The sequence below is a fragment of the Vidua macroura genome, chromosome 4 (assembly GCF_024509145.1).
Source record: "Vidua macroura isolate BioBank_ID:100142 chromosome 4, ASM2450914v1, whole genome shotgun sequence".
Taxonomy (NCBI): Eukaryota; Metazoa; Chordata; class Aves; order Passeriformes; family Viduidae; genus Vidua; species Vidua macroura.
In genome coordinates this window covers 48778512-48793563 of record NC_071574.1, presented here as the reverse complement: position 1 = coordinate 48793563, position 15052 = coordinate 48778512, and the positions used below count along the sequence as shown (strand labels likewise).

The 15052-nt window shown below is 40.8% G+C and overlaps 1 protein-coding gene across 1 annotated transcript in view; it reads right to left on the bottom strand.

The window, feature by feature from the left end:
- The window catches only part of GABRG1 (gamma-aminobutyric acid type A receptor subunit gamma1), a 51647-nt gene extending 37982 nt beyond the window's left edge, over positions 1-13665 (bottom strand). The window contains exon 1 of the mRNA XM_053975776.1: positions 13574-13665. Within this exon, the coding sequence (XP_053831751.1) occupies positions 13574-13665 (92 nt within the window). The remainder of the gene's footprint in view (positions 1-13573) is intronic.
- Positions 13666-15052: the final 1387 nt, after the last annotated feature.

Genomic DNA, 15052 nt, shown 5'->3' with positions numbered 1-15052 from the left:
TTGGTTTGGGGGGAGTTGCACAAAGCTCCCTCAAAAAAGCACCTAGTCATGTGAAGGCAACAGGACAGACACTGTGTACATATTCACTTCTAGGAATCTGAATTACCAATATTTGTCATGCTAAACAGATTTGAATTAGTTTGTTTTAAAGATAGAAATCCCTTCAGATGTAAAAAGTCTGCAGGATCAATTGAGATGGTGTTATCAGTTAATTGACCTTGCTAAACAGTGTTCTATAAAGAAGCATTCACTTTAGAAAACAAGATGGGTCAAAACTGTTAATCCTTTACCAAGGTTTTGTGTGTCTCCAGCATTTTCTCCAGGGTTTGGAATGGTATAAAAGGAAAAACAGAAGGCAGCAAACTTCATTCCTAACCAGAAAATAAAATGTGTAAATTCAGGTATGCCATTCAATTATTTACTGACAGTTAACTTGGGCTGAGGACCTTTTCACTTCTTTGCCATTAAAATAAATCTAAGAAACCTATGAAGATTAATGTCAATTAACTCCACTCCCACTTTAATGGTAGCACTATCCTGTCTCTTTCACAACCCCAAGAAGAAAGGCAAACTTAATTAAAGAGGAATTCTTTTCCTTTCCAAGTTCATCTAAAGGTTATTACACTATACACAGAACATAATACTTGATCATCTCTCCATTTACTGTAAAATATATTTGTTCTAACTAAGTTCACTCACTGTCTTTTTCAGAATGTCTGGAGAGATTATGATTTAGAACAAAAATAGATCATCAAACGTTAAAACATTTCTGTTCCATGGCACAGTGCTACTTTATATCTATTAATGCAGATGCTAATTCTGATTTTAATGATTTTATAAATAAGAAAGAGACCTCACTTCTTAAGATACTTGTTGTTGTAACACTTCAGCTACCCTCATAAACTCAACAGTAAACTGCATGTACACAGCAAACAGCAATTAGACAAAAAGTGCCCCCATGATGCTCTCTGTCCTTCAACTAATTGGAGACACTACCATGACTAATAAATCTCTGGGCACAAGTGACTAAGGATTAAATAAGTCTTTTCAACATCAGGCAACATGCTTCTCTTCAGACATTAATATCATAGGTTTTTGTTCTCCTTTAAATATGAAAAAAAAAAAAAATCAGTCAGGTAACCTTTGCGTTGCAATTAACATCTGTCTAGTTATGCAATGAACTGGAAGAAAAGTGAATATAGTGAAAGTGTTCTGACTGCTATTTGCATCATGTATGTCAAGTATTGCACACAGAAGTACATGTATAGCATAAATGAGAGTATTTAAATATAGCTAAGCATCAATTTAGTTGTCCATTACCAGGCTCCTATTCCTATCCAACACACAAAAGGATATCCAGTGTTCCAGGATGGATTGATTTATAGGGAACATGTAGACCTCTGGAAAAGAAGAGACTTGTCAGGGAACCTGAGTTATCTCTGCTGAAGCTTCAACTCTGTGCACAAGCAACTCAATCAAGCTCTTGGTATCCATGAGGTTTAGACAACCTTCATAGTGGCCTTGTCTATTTGGAGATCGTGAAATACTCTGATGATTATTTAATAAATAAATAAGGAGGAAAGTGAGTGTTTCAGATAATTTCTGCTGAAAGAGCAAAAACAAATCCACTTTTTTTCTTGTTGCCTTATATATGTGAATGAAAACAGTGAGGTTAGTTGTGTTACTTCATTTACCTGAGGATCTTCAGTTGCTTCAAGAGTTTTACCAACACAGGGTTAGGGCACAATGACACTTACCTAAATGATGAACCATGCCATAAGACAGCTGTTATTCATTGGCTGTGTCCCCAGGATATGCCCTTTGTCTAAATATAATGCAATTCAACATTTATTTTCTATTACTTAAAAAAAAAATATTTCTTGCAACTTTCAGAAAAATTCTAGTGTTTCTTGAACTGTAAACATGACAGATTACTTTGTTAGCAAACCTGCTTCACAGGTTTGTCAAAATACTGCATTTAACCAGACGGGCCTTCATAACAAGTCAGTCAAGACAGGTAAGGTTCCCAGGGAAGTTTTCCAACAGATCATCTAACCAGACACTGGCTTGCTCCAGAACACCAAGTTATATGCCTGTATGTGGTAAAGAAGTGTATTTCATCAGCCCATCAATGAGGTCAGAGCTCACCTGACCCAGCCAAATTCCACACATCAAAAAGAACCTAAAGCTCTGGTGAAAAGCTAAATATGGTCACTGACACACCTCTGTCCAGAGTCAGACATTTGTACAAAGGCTGGGGATGATTCTAGTTCAGAAGACAAAAATGCAGGTACTTAGTCATGTCATGCGAATGACTAAGGCATAGGACCATGTGCAGATGAAAATTTGAACTCTAGCAGGATGATAAGTTTAAGAAATGCCTGAAGCAGAGCAAAGTTCCTTAAGGACAGAGAAAAATGCAACTTCAACATAGAAGGAATGAGTATGTCAGCAATTTAAATTATATATTTGCATATGTTCTTGAATCTTCTTATGATAAAACATGGATGTCAGATAGACCTGTAATATCCTCAGAAGCTGAGAAATTACCAGCACTCCTTCAGGTATGCAAATACTACTCTCAAATAGCAAAAATAAGTAGGACCACATAATCATGACTCATAAAATAGAACTCAACTCCATTTTTCTAAAAAAGACTTTCTTGAAAGCTCACTATCACTGCTAGCTGTCAGTAGTGAATGGTTTAAACAACTCTCAAGACTTATCTTACAGACTTTACGGCTGACTTCATAGTCATCAGTTCCATCACAATTCTGTGGAAGTGAACTCTTGCATTTCATCATCAGCATCTTCACTGATACGCTTTATGTGTCACAGAAATCTTCTGGGAAAATAAAAGTAACTGCAAGCAAAAAAATACAGCTACTGAAAATATGTATCCAAAAAGCACTACTTACTCCTCGTAATCCTGTGGGATAGAGAGCCCCTGATGTTACAGTCCTTCCTCTTTATCCTTCCTAAACTGGTTTAGACATTCTCTTGACAAAAATCTCTTTTCTCCCCATCCATTCAATCTCCAACATTTTCATCAATTTCCCACCCTTTCTGCCTTGCCAGACTTGGGCATATTCTTTTGAGTGTCAAAATACATTTCTCTCTCCCACTGAAGTATGTTTTACTTATCCCTGTATCTTTTTTCTAGTACACCTACCACATACTGTTAGGTTGATTCTTCTGAATACACATAGTGCCTTGTGCTGTTAGTTTTATTTCATATTTGTCTGGCTGCTTATAATTTCCTGCCCTGCTTACTCTTTCCCTTCTTCTTCCTTAGTGTTTAGTGAATGAATTAATTTGGACATTAATTATCAGGGAAAAGCATGGGAAAAAATATTAGGAATTCCTACACAGAAACATTTGAACACTAGTTTAGAAGTATAAGCTACATAGGGAAGTCCCCTTGGTATTAAATAAGTTTTATTGCAAAAAAATGAACAGTCATAGCAATAACAGAATAAAAACATGCACTTCTGGTGTTCACTCCCTATAACAAAGTGTTGCCTATGTATCTGAGCATTTAGACTATTAACCTTGCGATATCTTCATACATATCACAAGTACTGGGTAATTAAGATCTTTTGAGTCATTACATCTTTAAAGCACATCTCTGAAAGCTATTAAACATTTTCTCCAACACACAGTAACTTCAGTCCAACTAATTTTAATCGCAGTGATACCTTCACTTAAAAGCATTACCACATTTCTCATAAAATCTTCAGCATCTTTGTGATACTTACATATTAAAAACTAATTCAAAATTACTGAACAATACAACTATACTTAACTCTGAGCACTTAATAAAGGCACAATCTGACTGCAAAGGATATTTATAGAAATGTGGATTTTTAACAAGAATAACAACAGATACTATTAAAGCTATCTTCCAGAAGAACAATTTTGTTCTGAGATCCACACAAATTGTTCTTCTCCAAGTCAATTTTCACATAATGCTGCCTACTGTTTGAAATTACACTGGTCAAATGCTATTAATTCAAATGGATTTTACAGATCTCACAAAAATGTCATAAAGACTCAAAGCATCTCAGATATTCTTTATCCATCAGTCTTCTCACATAATATAAAGTTTATCTTCTCTCCTTGAAAGTTCATCCAAACACTGATATGGTCAGACCAGTATAACCGCTGCCTCTACTCCTATCAAGCTGCAGTCCAGAAATCAATCGATAATTTTTCTCACATCTGTCTAGCTAAGTACAGGTAATTCTCAGCACCACTTCAGAGCTGCTGGGTTCTCAAACATATTCATCTTGATTAGTACCGCAATCTTACTTTGACCATGTCTTTATCTCCATATGTGATGACAAAAATACTCCGTTTTGTAGACCTGAGGCAGAAAACTACCTGTTTCTACAACCCCCTTTTTGTGCTACACGATAGAGAACAAGCACTTTGCACAAGTAAAAAACAAAACAAAACAAAAAAAATCTGCAATCTTCCAGGGAAATTATTAGTTTTCACATAAAATTTAGAAGGGATCTTGAGATGTTTACTTCTAGTCAAAGAAGGCCTGATCCTGAATTTAGACCAGGGTACTTGCTTAATCCGGCTGGTATATAAAATTCCATGGAAAGACATCCTAAAACATCACTGGACTGTAGCAGCCAGAGGCCCTGCAAGGCCTCCCTGGCAGTCACTTGCCTAAGATAAGAAATGCCTAGTCATGATGACTGGACCAAAGTAGCCCCTCTTCCACCTTCGGACCCTTGTTATCTCTCTGTAAGACCACAGGTCATATTCACATCGATCCATACTATTGGACCATTTCCCAAAACCCACATACCCTATATAAACCATTTCTGCCCAGTTCAGCAGAAGAGCTGTCACTGGAACCCTTCGCAGGAGCTGCCAATAAAGACACCGCTGTGGAACCTCATACAGCCTTCTCCTCTCTCACCCCCTGCATCTGCCTGGAGCACCTTAGCAATCAAAGAGCTGAAATCACTGAAGAGCTGAATTCACCAAAGAGCTGATCTCACTTAAGAGCTGAGCTGCTTGCTAAGACTGCCTGTGGCTGGGAGCTTGCCTGAGGGACCCGGACAGGTTGTGCCGATCAGCCCAGTGCTATCCGGGACACCTACGGCAGCCGGGGTTGGATGGACCCCAGGAACCCCAGGCCATAATACTGGACACCTTGTTCTGCTGTTTAATTATCTTCCTAGTGTTTTTTCTTTATATCTACTTGAGATTTCCCTGTTGCAATTCATCACCATTGTTTCTCATTCTCTTGCCATGCACCACTAGGAAGTGCCTACCTCTGTTTTCTGGATCGTCTCCCTGCAAATGCTGGGGACTGATGCTAAATCCACACAAAGTCATCTTTTCTCCAGTCAGATCAGCTCTTGCCTCTTAGGACAGGTGTTCCTGCTTGACCAGTTTGGTATTCCTCTCCTGAGCTCCCTCCAATTTAAACCCCGAACTGGATGCAGTATCTACATGCAGTTTCCAAGTGCTGAGCAGAGAAGACAGTCACTTTCCTCAACTTCCTGAATGTGTACCTGATGCCACAGCCCAGGAGGCTGCTGGCCCTCCCTGATGCCAAGGTGCCATGCTCTCCAGCAGCAACTCCAGGTCCTTTTGGAAGAGCTGCTCCCCAGCTAGCTAGCTCCAGTCCTGCTGAGGGACACTTTCCATTCAGGTGCAGGACTTTAGCACTCTTCCTTGATGAAGTTTATAATGTTCCTGTCAACCCATTGCCCCAGGCTGTCCTGCTCCCTCAGAACAGCAGCCCTGTCTGAAAACATATGAACTTGGTAAAAAAGTAGTATTTCAAGATGGAAAAAAAAAAGTCTTCTAGAAACATTATGTTATTATACTAAAATCGTGATTCATGATGCTCTGAGCAGCTCTTGCTCCACCCCAGACAAAGGAAGAAATAGGATACACTTCTCACTTCTCTTTCCTTTCAGCAATTATTTTGTCTTCTGATTACAAACTTGAAAAACACATTGTATGATGTCTTTTCACAGAATCATGGAACCATTTAGCTCGGAAAAGACCTCTGAGATCATCAAGTCCAACCTTTGACTGATAACCACCTTGTAAACCAGACCATGGCATCAAGTGCCACAGAGTTGTTTCTTGAACAACTCCAGGGATAGTGACTCTACCACCTCCCAGCACAGCCCCTTCCAAAGCTTAACAATCCTTTCTGGGAACAAATTCATCCTGATGTCCAACCTGAACATCCCCTGGCACAGTTTGAGGCCATTTCTTCTTGTCCTGTCTCTAGTTGCCTGAGAGAAGAGGTTGACCCCCACGTTTAGTAGGTTGAACGTCCTTTCAGGCAGTTGTAAAGAGTGATAAGGGCCCTCCTGAGCCTCCTTTTCCCCAGGCTAAACAACCCCAGCTCCCTCAGCTACTCCTCATAGGACTTAACTTCTGTATCTTTCAGCAGCTCCATTGCCCTAATTTGGACACACTCCAACACCTCAATGTTTTTTCTCATAATGAGGGGCCCAGAACTGAACACAGGACTTGAGGTGCAATCTTATTTTCTCAGTTGGTAAGTTTTACCCTCTTTGTGGGTTTTGGCCATACCATGCAATCAAATAACCAGAATGTAAACAGCCATAGTCCACTGTTCATCTAGATAAGGCAGCAGGAAACAGATGAAGACTTGAACAGAAGGTAAGAGGATAACAAAGCAAATTATAGAACCTAAATAGATACAACTGAAGAGGGACAACAGGTATTAAATAAAGGTCAAAATATCCCCAAACTGCTAAGGAAGAAGACAATGTTGATAACTTCTCTGGGTATGTGAAACATGTACTAACCATGGCAGTACCAGATCTCCTGGAAGTTTCAGAGCGATCATCACACAAAGACACAAAGACAGTAACACATAATTCCATGTGTCACATGTCAGCACACCATTCACACACTATCTACACTTGGCTGATGAAAGCTTAATTGCCATCAAATTCAAAATGAGCAGATACAGTGATGATGGGCTAAGTGCTTTGATCCAAGATGCACTTTCCATAGTGAAACTAGACTTAAAACAAACCTTTGATAAATGAATGCTGAGAACCATAACCTAAATAAAAAGAAGTTAACCTAATTAAATGCCATCCCACACTAACTATAAAATTCTTAAGATGCTTGTTGTCCCACACTAACTATAAAATTCACCAAATTGCAAAGTCAATTTTCTACCTTAAAATATCACCAGCATCTCAAAAAATATATCAAATGAGCAATACTTTATAAGGCATTTCCAGTCATTTAAGCTGATAGTATTTCAACATATCCATTTGAACATTTGTTCTAACACAATTCATCATGTATTTCCTGCAAAATCTTCAGTTGACAAGAAATCTACTACAACCCTTCACAAAACCAAACTTATTTGAAATAGTTCCAAATTCTGGTACACATGTGAGCAGGTACCATCCTTCTCCCACAGGAGCCAAAGAAATATGCATGGACTGAAGCAGCAACAGAACCAGAGACTTGCATTGAATTGCACACTGTAATTGCAGCATATAAGTAAATTTGGCTTGAAATTACAGAAAAAGCCATGCAACTACAACAACTAGGCAATGATAACATGTACCAAATAGAAATACAATTAATAGGTTCTACTGAAATTTTAGTGTAAAATTAGGCAATTATGGACTAATCCAAAGGTCAGTTAAGTTAATCAGTAATTGTATAGAAATGTGAATATACTCTGTAAGGACTAATGGAAATACCTAAACCATGTAATCAAAAGCTTGCTGTCTCTCTCTATGCACAAAATTGTCTTCTCTGATGTAACTTATTGTGTATTGTGTTACACATATCTTTAAAACAGGAGAATTACACTTCTTATTAGATGGTGACTAAAATTTATGGTAGTCAGAGTTGTCCCCTGCTGGACACAACCCACAGGCCATCAGTTGGATGAGCCTCACTGGCGAAGCAAGAACCTAAGGTAGAGGTGCATAGGTCACCTGCAGCAGGTCTGACACAACCGAATCCATATCCAGTGGCTGTATGGGGATGATATTAAGAACTGTTCTCCTCCCAGAGAATACAATGAGGGCACTTTTTTATTAAAAAAAAATATATATAATTTATTCTGTCATGCAAATTTAACAGTGGATAATGAAATAAAAAAACTTTTGTGACTTACATTGACAGTTTACCACCTAAATGAACACATCATGCTACATTTTTTTACTAATATAAATTTTATCCAGTCAAACTTTATTTAGAAAGAAAAATTGGAAATAATACTACATTACTAATAATAACACTTAATCCCTCATGGTACACAGCCTTAAACTAGAAGAAAACCACATTAAAGGAAAGGACTAACAATCTATTTGAGACATCAAATAATTTAATCAAAAGGGGATGTATCTCGTTCTACCTCAGATTTTTCCTATCCACTATGTCCCGCTCTCTTCCTTAAAACAAAGAAAAATTGCTGCATATAAATTTAGAAACACAGACTTAGCCATTCACACCTTACCAGACATGAATGTAGTGACACAGAAAAGGATTTGACAACCAAGGCAAAAAGAACATGAGTTACACCTGAACAGTATTGGAGCTAATCCTGTGAGAGAGTATCTGAGCAGTATGAAGTAGCAGTGAAGCAATATTCTGTATCTCTTCTTCAGACAAGAAAATGGAAAGTGCTTAGAAGTGGCTAAGCAAATCATTAAAATATTTTCGGAAGAAATGTAGGTATCTCAGTTTACTTATGTGAGAGGAGACTCTAAGTGGCTATCAAGTTTTTTCTTAAACTACATATACCAGGATGTGCCTCGAATATTAGTTTGTATGACTGCAGCATGAGTAAATCCAATTCAGTGGAAATTTCCACTCTGCATAGTGTCTCCAATTGTGACATGTTTGTATAAAACTTTCATTTTGGACTAGATCATTCATCCTGCAGCAACTGCTTGGAAACTAACCGCACTGGAGCTTCCTGTCACCCAGAGGTGAGGAGGTTTCTACAACCTATTATGAAAGATTCGGCTGGAAAGAGAAAGGCACCAGGATGTTTTCCGTCCAAAGTGTTGATTCCTTTAAGAATTTTCAGGATTCACTTGAGATGCTCTGAGTTCTCATCAGGGCAAAACTTGGCAGAGGCAATCAGAACAAGGAGGAGCTCTGATGACTGGTTATCTTGTTGAAGAGCAGATAAATGTAGACCACACTCTGCTCCTGAAGAGCAGCTGCAGCCATTGGTCTATACCTTGAGGCTACCCTGCAGAACCAGAAGTATAAAAGAAGACATGGATTTCCCCACAAAGAGATGGACATGGGAATCCAGTGGCTGAGACAGATCTAGCAGGTTACACTGGGAACAGGAGATCCACTGGCTGGAAGCCATAGAAACCTCAGACTAGAAATACTGTATAATATTTAATCAGATTCCTCCTCATCAAGTCTGTATGCAGGGACTTAGTTAAACTGAAGGAGCAAACCTCATAGAGATGCCAGGGTAAATTCTCCAGTTTTGTTTAGCCTCTTATGTATTCTTATATAAAACCAGATTATCTCAACAGATCCTACTGACTGGAAAACCCCCAATTAAAGCATATTTTAGAAACTATTTCCATCATATCCATATCACTGAAATTGCTCTGTTCTTTGAAATAAGTTCTGTTCTGATGAACTCTTGAAGACCTTCCTAATCTCTCTAGTTACCGCTATTAGTTCAGTGTTGCTCCATTATTTACCATTTTAGGTTTATATACATATAGAATCAATTTTTAACATAGGCTTGTAGGCCACTGAACACAGTATTTTCAGTCTTAAATAATGTTTGCATGTGTAAAAATGCAAAATCAGGACTTCTGTGTCAATTACTCGGTACAAATTATTACTATTCAGAGAAATTGTTAAGAAATAAAAGTTAGTGTCATTGTCATCCACCAGCCTTTGAAAGGTTCCTGTCAGTGTGTTACAGTCATTTATAATTACTACTTGTCTCTGCTGCTCTTTACCAAATAAGTTATGATATCGTTATTTTACTCATGCACATGATCAATTTAGAATGCAGTGCAAGAAAGAGTTATGCGGGTATTTCAAAAAGTGCTACTCTCTTCTATCATAAATGGTACTACAAAATTGGGGTTTGAGATGATCACTTTTGGTTTTCTGTGAGTTCAACACATATGACTCTTAGTTTATATATATATGATAACCCAAACCAAAGCAACTCACTTTCAAACAGTGCATAAACCTAGTCCACTTAAGTGGTCCTACCTATTAGGTGTTCTGTTTGACCCAGATTAATACAATTTGTCTAGAGCTTCCAAGAAAAAACACCTCTTCCCCTTGTAATATACTCTGTAGACAGACTCCTGTATTCAGAAAAAGAAGTTGAACAAGCTCAACAAGTGCTCACCTGTAAATTTTTCTGTCCAGCTCAAAAAGGCTTGAATTTGCAGAAAAGGGGTTTTTTTAACATCAGGCATATTTAACAAACAGAAAGTAAAAAGTAAATGAAAAATTGTTTCAATTTGCTGAGATCCTTTTCTTTATTTAACAGATTGACAGTTTGAAGGTTTCCTTGAAACTGCTGTAAGAAGATTATGTGCAAAGAATATAAGTATTTCTCAATATTTAAGTCTCTTTAAACTTTATACCAACAAAAGAAAATATTAAAAAACTTTCAATAAAATAAACTGTATTTTAAACCACTGGGACTGCTGAATAAGAAGTTCTTTGTTGTCACACCAAGAAGAAAGCACATAAGAGTGAGGATAATAATGAACATCACAGATGTTCAAATGAAACAGTAAATCACTATTATCAAGCACTAAGAAACCAACATTGTTATGACAGGCTTAACTCTGATCCAGAAATTTATATGAGAAGAAAATGTAGGCTGTATTATATATTTTCCTAACAGATACTTTGAAAAGAAAATATCAGTTGACATTTGTACCTGCTGACAGTTGCATTTCAATAGAGCATTTATAATTGCTTTTAAAACATCAGATTACAAAACAAAAGGAAACATATGGCCAAAATTAAGTTCAGCTTAAAATATACTTTTAGGCATGCTGACCAGCACATACCCTTTAAAGAAGTATAAATTAGAAGAAATGTTACAGTTATGGTGTACCTGTATGGGTGGAACTAAGAAAATAGCATTAATTATATTGTCAGTTCTTATGCTCTGCCTATCAATTATCTGTTTATTTGAATTCAACAAGAATAATGGGTTTGCCAAACATTTAGGACTGCAGTGACTGCTGGGTAAGTACTTTCCCTGCACACATCCTGTAGAAAGGCTCACAGCCCAATTTCTGCTACAGAAGAGATATCTGCGATTGACAAAAGTAGTCCTTCAAAATACTGACCCATGAAATGAAATCAAGTGCACTGGCCATTCTGATCTGTTAGTGCTGAAGGTGAAGAACTGTAAGTAAACTACTGCTTTATGGGAAAGAGTTCCCACACTTTGGTGTCGGAAGTTTGATGCAATGTCATGGAACAGCTTTTGGGGCGATATCTTAAAAGAATAAACTCTTGGTTGGGCTCAACTTCCAGTGCCCTTGCTTAGGCTTTAGCTCCATTTGTTACAGCTGAAGCAACTTTATTCATACTCAGCACAAAGTACTTTGTGTATACATGCATACTAAAAATGATGCAATTTGCATCCTTTTAAAAATATGTGTTGAAATGGCCGACTGGGTCCTGCAAGATAGTTTTAGAAAAACTGGCAGAGTTGGTGCAGCCTGGTCTACTCTTGAGAAAAAGCAGTACTCCTGTGTTTTAGTTTGAGTTTCGAGGAAAGTCTTGGGCTGAAACTATAGAGAGGCATCCAAAGAAGAAGAAAAGTAGTATTTCCATCCTACTTTGCAGCAGACTTTAAAGAGTGCCAGAGGTCCTAAAATCCCCGCAAACACCCATGAATTGCAATGCACTACATACCAGAGAATCATGATCTGCAACAAATGTCCATTTGAGGTCACTTAAAAGGAAAAATAAAAAAAAGGAGAGGGGGGAAATCTTTCAAACACCATTTTCCCATGTAGCCTCTGAAAAAAAAGTCAAGGCTGAAAACAGTTGATTCAGATACATGGATATTCATACCAAAGGTTCTCTTTTATCTGAGATGTCCTGGAACACAGAACAAAACAATGCATGTAAGTTACCTCTTTTTCTCACTTCTTATCAACTTATTTATAAATGATAATGTTAATGAGATGCATCCATAGCAATCTACAGCTAGTTTTATAATCCCAACCACAGTCTGACTAGCAAAGCAAAATAAAGCATTTTTTTATCTAGTTCTCCTCCTTTGTAACTAGGTCTTTGAACTGATAAATTAGCATGCATATTCTTTTCTCTCAAACCACTTGATAATTTCTTTCACACCTGAGGTACACTATGATCATTAAGAAACATTCTGAAGATGCACAGCTGCACTGGTATCATTTTCATCAATGCCTTTGAAAAACATTTCCATAATTTATCAAGGTTTTAAAAGACACAGGTTAAGAAAAGTATAATCAGTGTTCTTTTCTACTAGGATAACACAGCAGCCTTCTGAAGATGAGAGATGTGATGAGATCAACGTACTTCACACATCATTCAGTGTAGGGAAGGGGTCAAGAGTATGATGGACTTTAAAAAATGTTTAATTGTTTAATAGATTTTTTTCCCTTTCTTTTCTTTTTTTTTTTTTCTTTTGCCAGCCTTTACACTACACATTTTTATATCCTCTAGAATGATAACTTTGTCTTTCATTTAAAAGAAACACACACTGAGCAACAGTCAAATACCCTTTATTTATACCTGAAGCGCTGCTTTGTGATTTTTCTGAGCGTAACCTGTGGAATGGTTCACATTAGCTCTGCATCATTAATGGAATTAATGAATTTTCACATTGCTTTTCGCTGTTATGGGCACTAATAACACATGCACACAGCTGTACCAAACTGTTGTTTCTTCAGAGATCTCCAGCTCCATTTTCTAACTCCCCCTTAAAACGCACGTTTCCAACTTCTGGGACTTGAGCAGCTGCCCTGCTCCATCCCACGCGTGAGCCCGATCCCTCTCCCGAGCGCTGCAGCGGCAGGAGCCGGTGCCGTGCGGGAAGCCCCCGCACAGGTCCCACTGCCGCGATCGGTGCCCCGCACCAGCAGCTGCAGGAGCGGCAGCGCCAGCCGCGCTCCTGCCCCCTCTCCCCGCAGCCGCCGGCGCGGACGGGCGGTACCGCGCGGGGAGCTCGGTGTGCCGGGCCGCCCTCGGCATGGGGGGACTTTCCCCAGCACAGGGCCGAGCCTGGACTCACCAACCCGCCCGGCGAACAAGTGGGATGCGGCAGAAGTTTTACTTTGCCGGCGCCGGCTCCCGCCGCAGCCGCGCGCGGGAGCCACAGCGGCAGCATCGACACCTATTTTGGTTGAAGTTTAGCGGCGCAACACGGCCGCCTCCCCTGCCCCTGCCTCTGGTCCTGCCCCTGCCCCTGCCCCTGCCCCTGTCCCCGCCCGGAGCCCCCGATCTCAGCCTGGGGCGCGATTGGCAGGTAGCGAGTCCCGGCGGGGCAGGTGCGGGTCCCCGCCGTACTCACCCGCTCCCCAGGCGCACGGTCAGCAGCAGCAGCAGCAGCCGGGCCCCGCGGCGGCGGATCCAGCGGGGCGCGGGCCCCCCCCATGCATCCATGAAGGCGCTCTCCCTTGCCCGAGTTTTCTCCGGAGAGGCTGGGAAATTGCGACCCTACCGATCCCACCACCCCCCGGCACACGGCAGGGAGAGGGAGGGGAGGGGAGGGGAGGGGAAGGGGGAAAAAAAAAATAAAACACCCAAACAGGTAGAAACCCACTCTGCAAGGACCGAGCAACTCGCCCAATAGGCTCATCAGGTTGCTTCATAAATTATCCTAAAAACTGCTGGACGAATCAATCCCTAGCAGAGGTGGAGCCTCCTTTACTAGAAGGGAAACATGCCTGGGAGAAAGGGTGGCATTGATTTGGTATTTTTCTTCAAATAGGAAAATGAAATAGACCTTACATATACACATATACATGTAAATATAAATAGACAAAATGTATAAAATGTTAAATACATGTTTAAAGCTATACATATACATTTAAATATTTCTATTTTTGAAGCTACTCAGAGAGCGACTCTCAGAGAAGCAACCGGTCCTGTCCTCCCTGCCAAGCGGAGACCCGCAGCAGGGAGCAGAAGCGCCGGGGATGTGCACGGATACCCGCGGCGACTGCGCGTCTCTACGTCTGGCACGATCGAGATTTTTTTTTGGGGGGGGGGGGGGGCCTAGCCGCGGGGAAGGGGGCATCCGCCATCCCCCCGTTCGTGCCCAGGAGAGGGAGCACACCCCTCCAGCCGCAGTCCTTAAAGCCGTGCTGGAGGCAGGCGGCACGCTGGGCGCGCAAGGGCGGCCGCGGGAATTGCGCGCCGCCGAGACGCGAGCGGCGCAGGCTCGGCGGCTGCAGGCGGCTCTGCGCGACCGCGGAGCGCCCCGGGGGGGACGGGCGGGAGGCGGCCGATGCGCGATGCTGCGCTGTGAAATTCGCCAGGGCATGCAAAACGCAAGGGTAGGGTTTTTTCCCTTCTTTTTTCCCTCTTGTTTTCTCTCGGCTGCTCCCTCCTCCCGGTCTCTCTCCGGAGACGTAGGCAGGAAAGCAGCCAGACATTCCCCCCAGCAAGCCCGCACACTCACACCCCGGACCCGAGGCAGAAAAGCACCGCGGCCGCGGCGGAGGCCACTGGTTCCACGCTCGCAGGCTTTGACCGGCAGTAGGGGCGAGTGGGCACGTCCGGGCGGGACTAGCGCTGAGATAACGCGCATTTCTTCTCTCGGCTTCAAGCGGTCACCAACCCAAATCCCTGGCCCCGGCGATGCCCTTGCTCACATCTCTCTGTTAGGGCACTTACGGAGTAACCTGTGCATCGAGTTCTCAGTGGAAGTAGTAAACCATTTTACAGTGATCATCATCATCCTCCTTCGAGTCAAGTTGTCACTGTACAGAAATGTAAATAATCCACCATCCAGTGGTTATTCCGATGAAAAGCAGTGTTTTGTCTT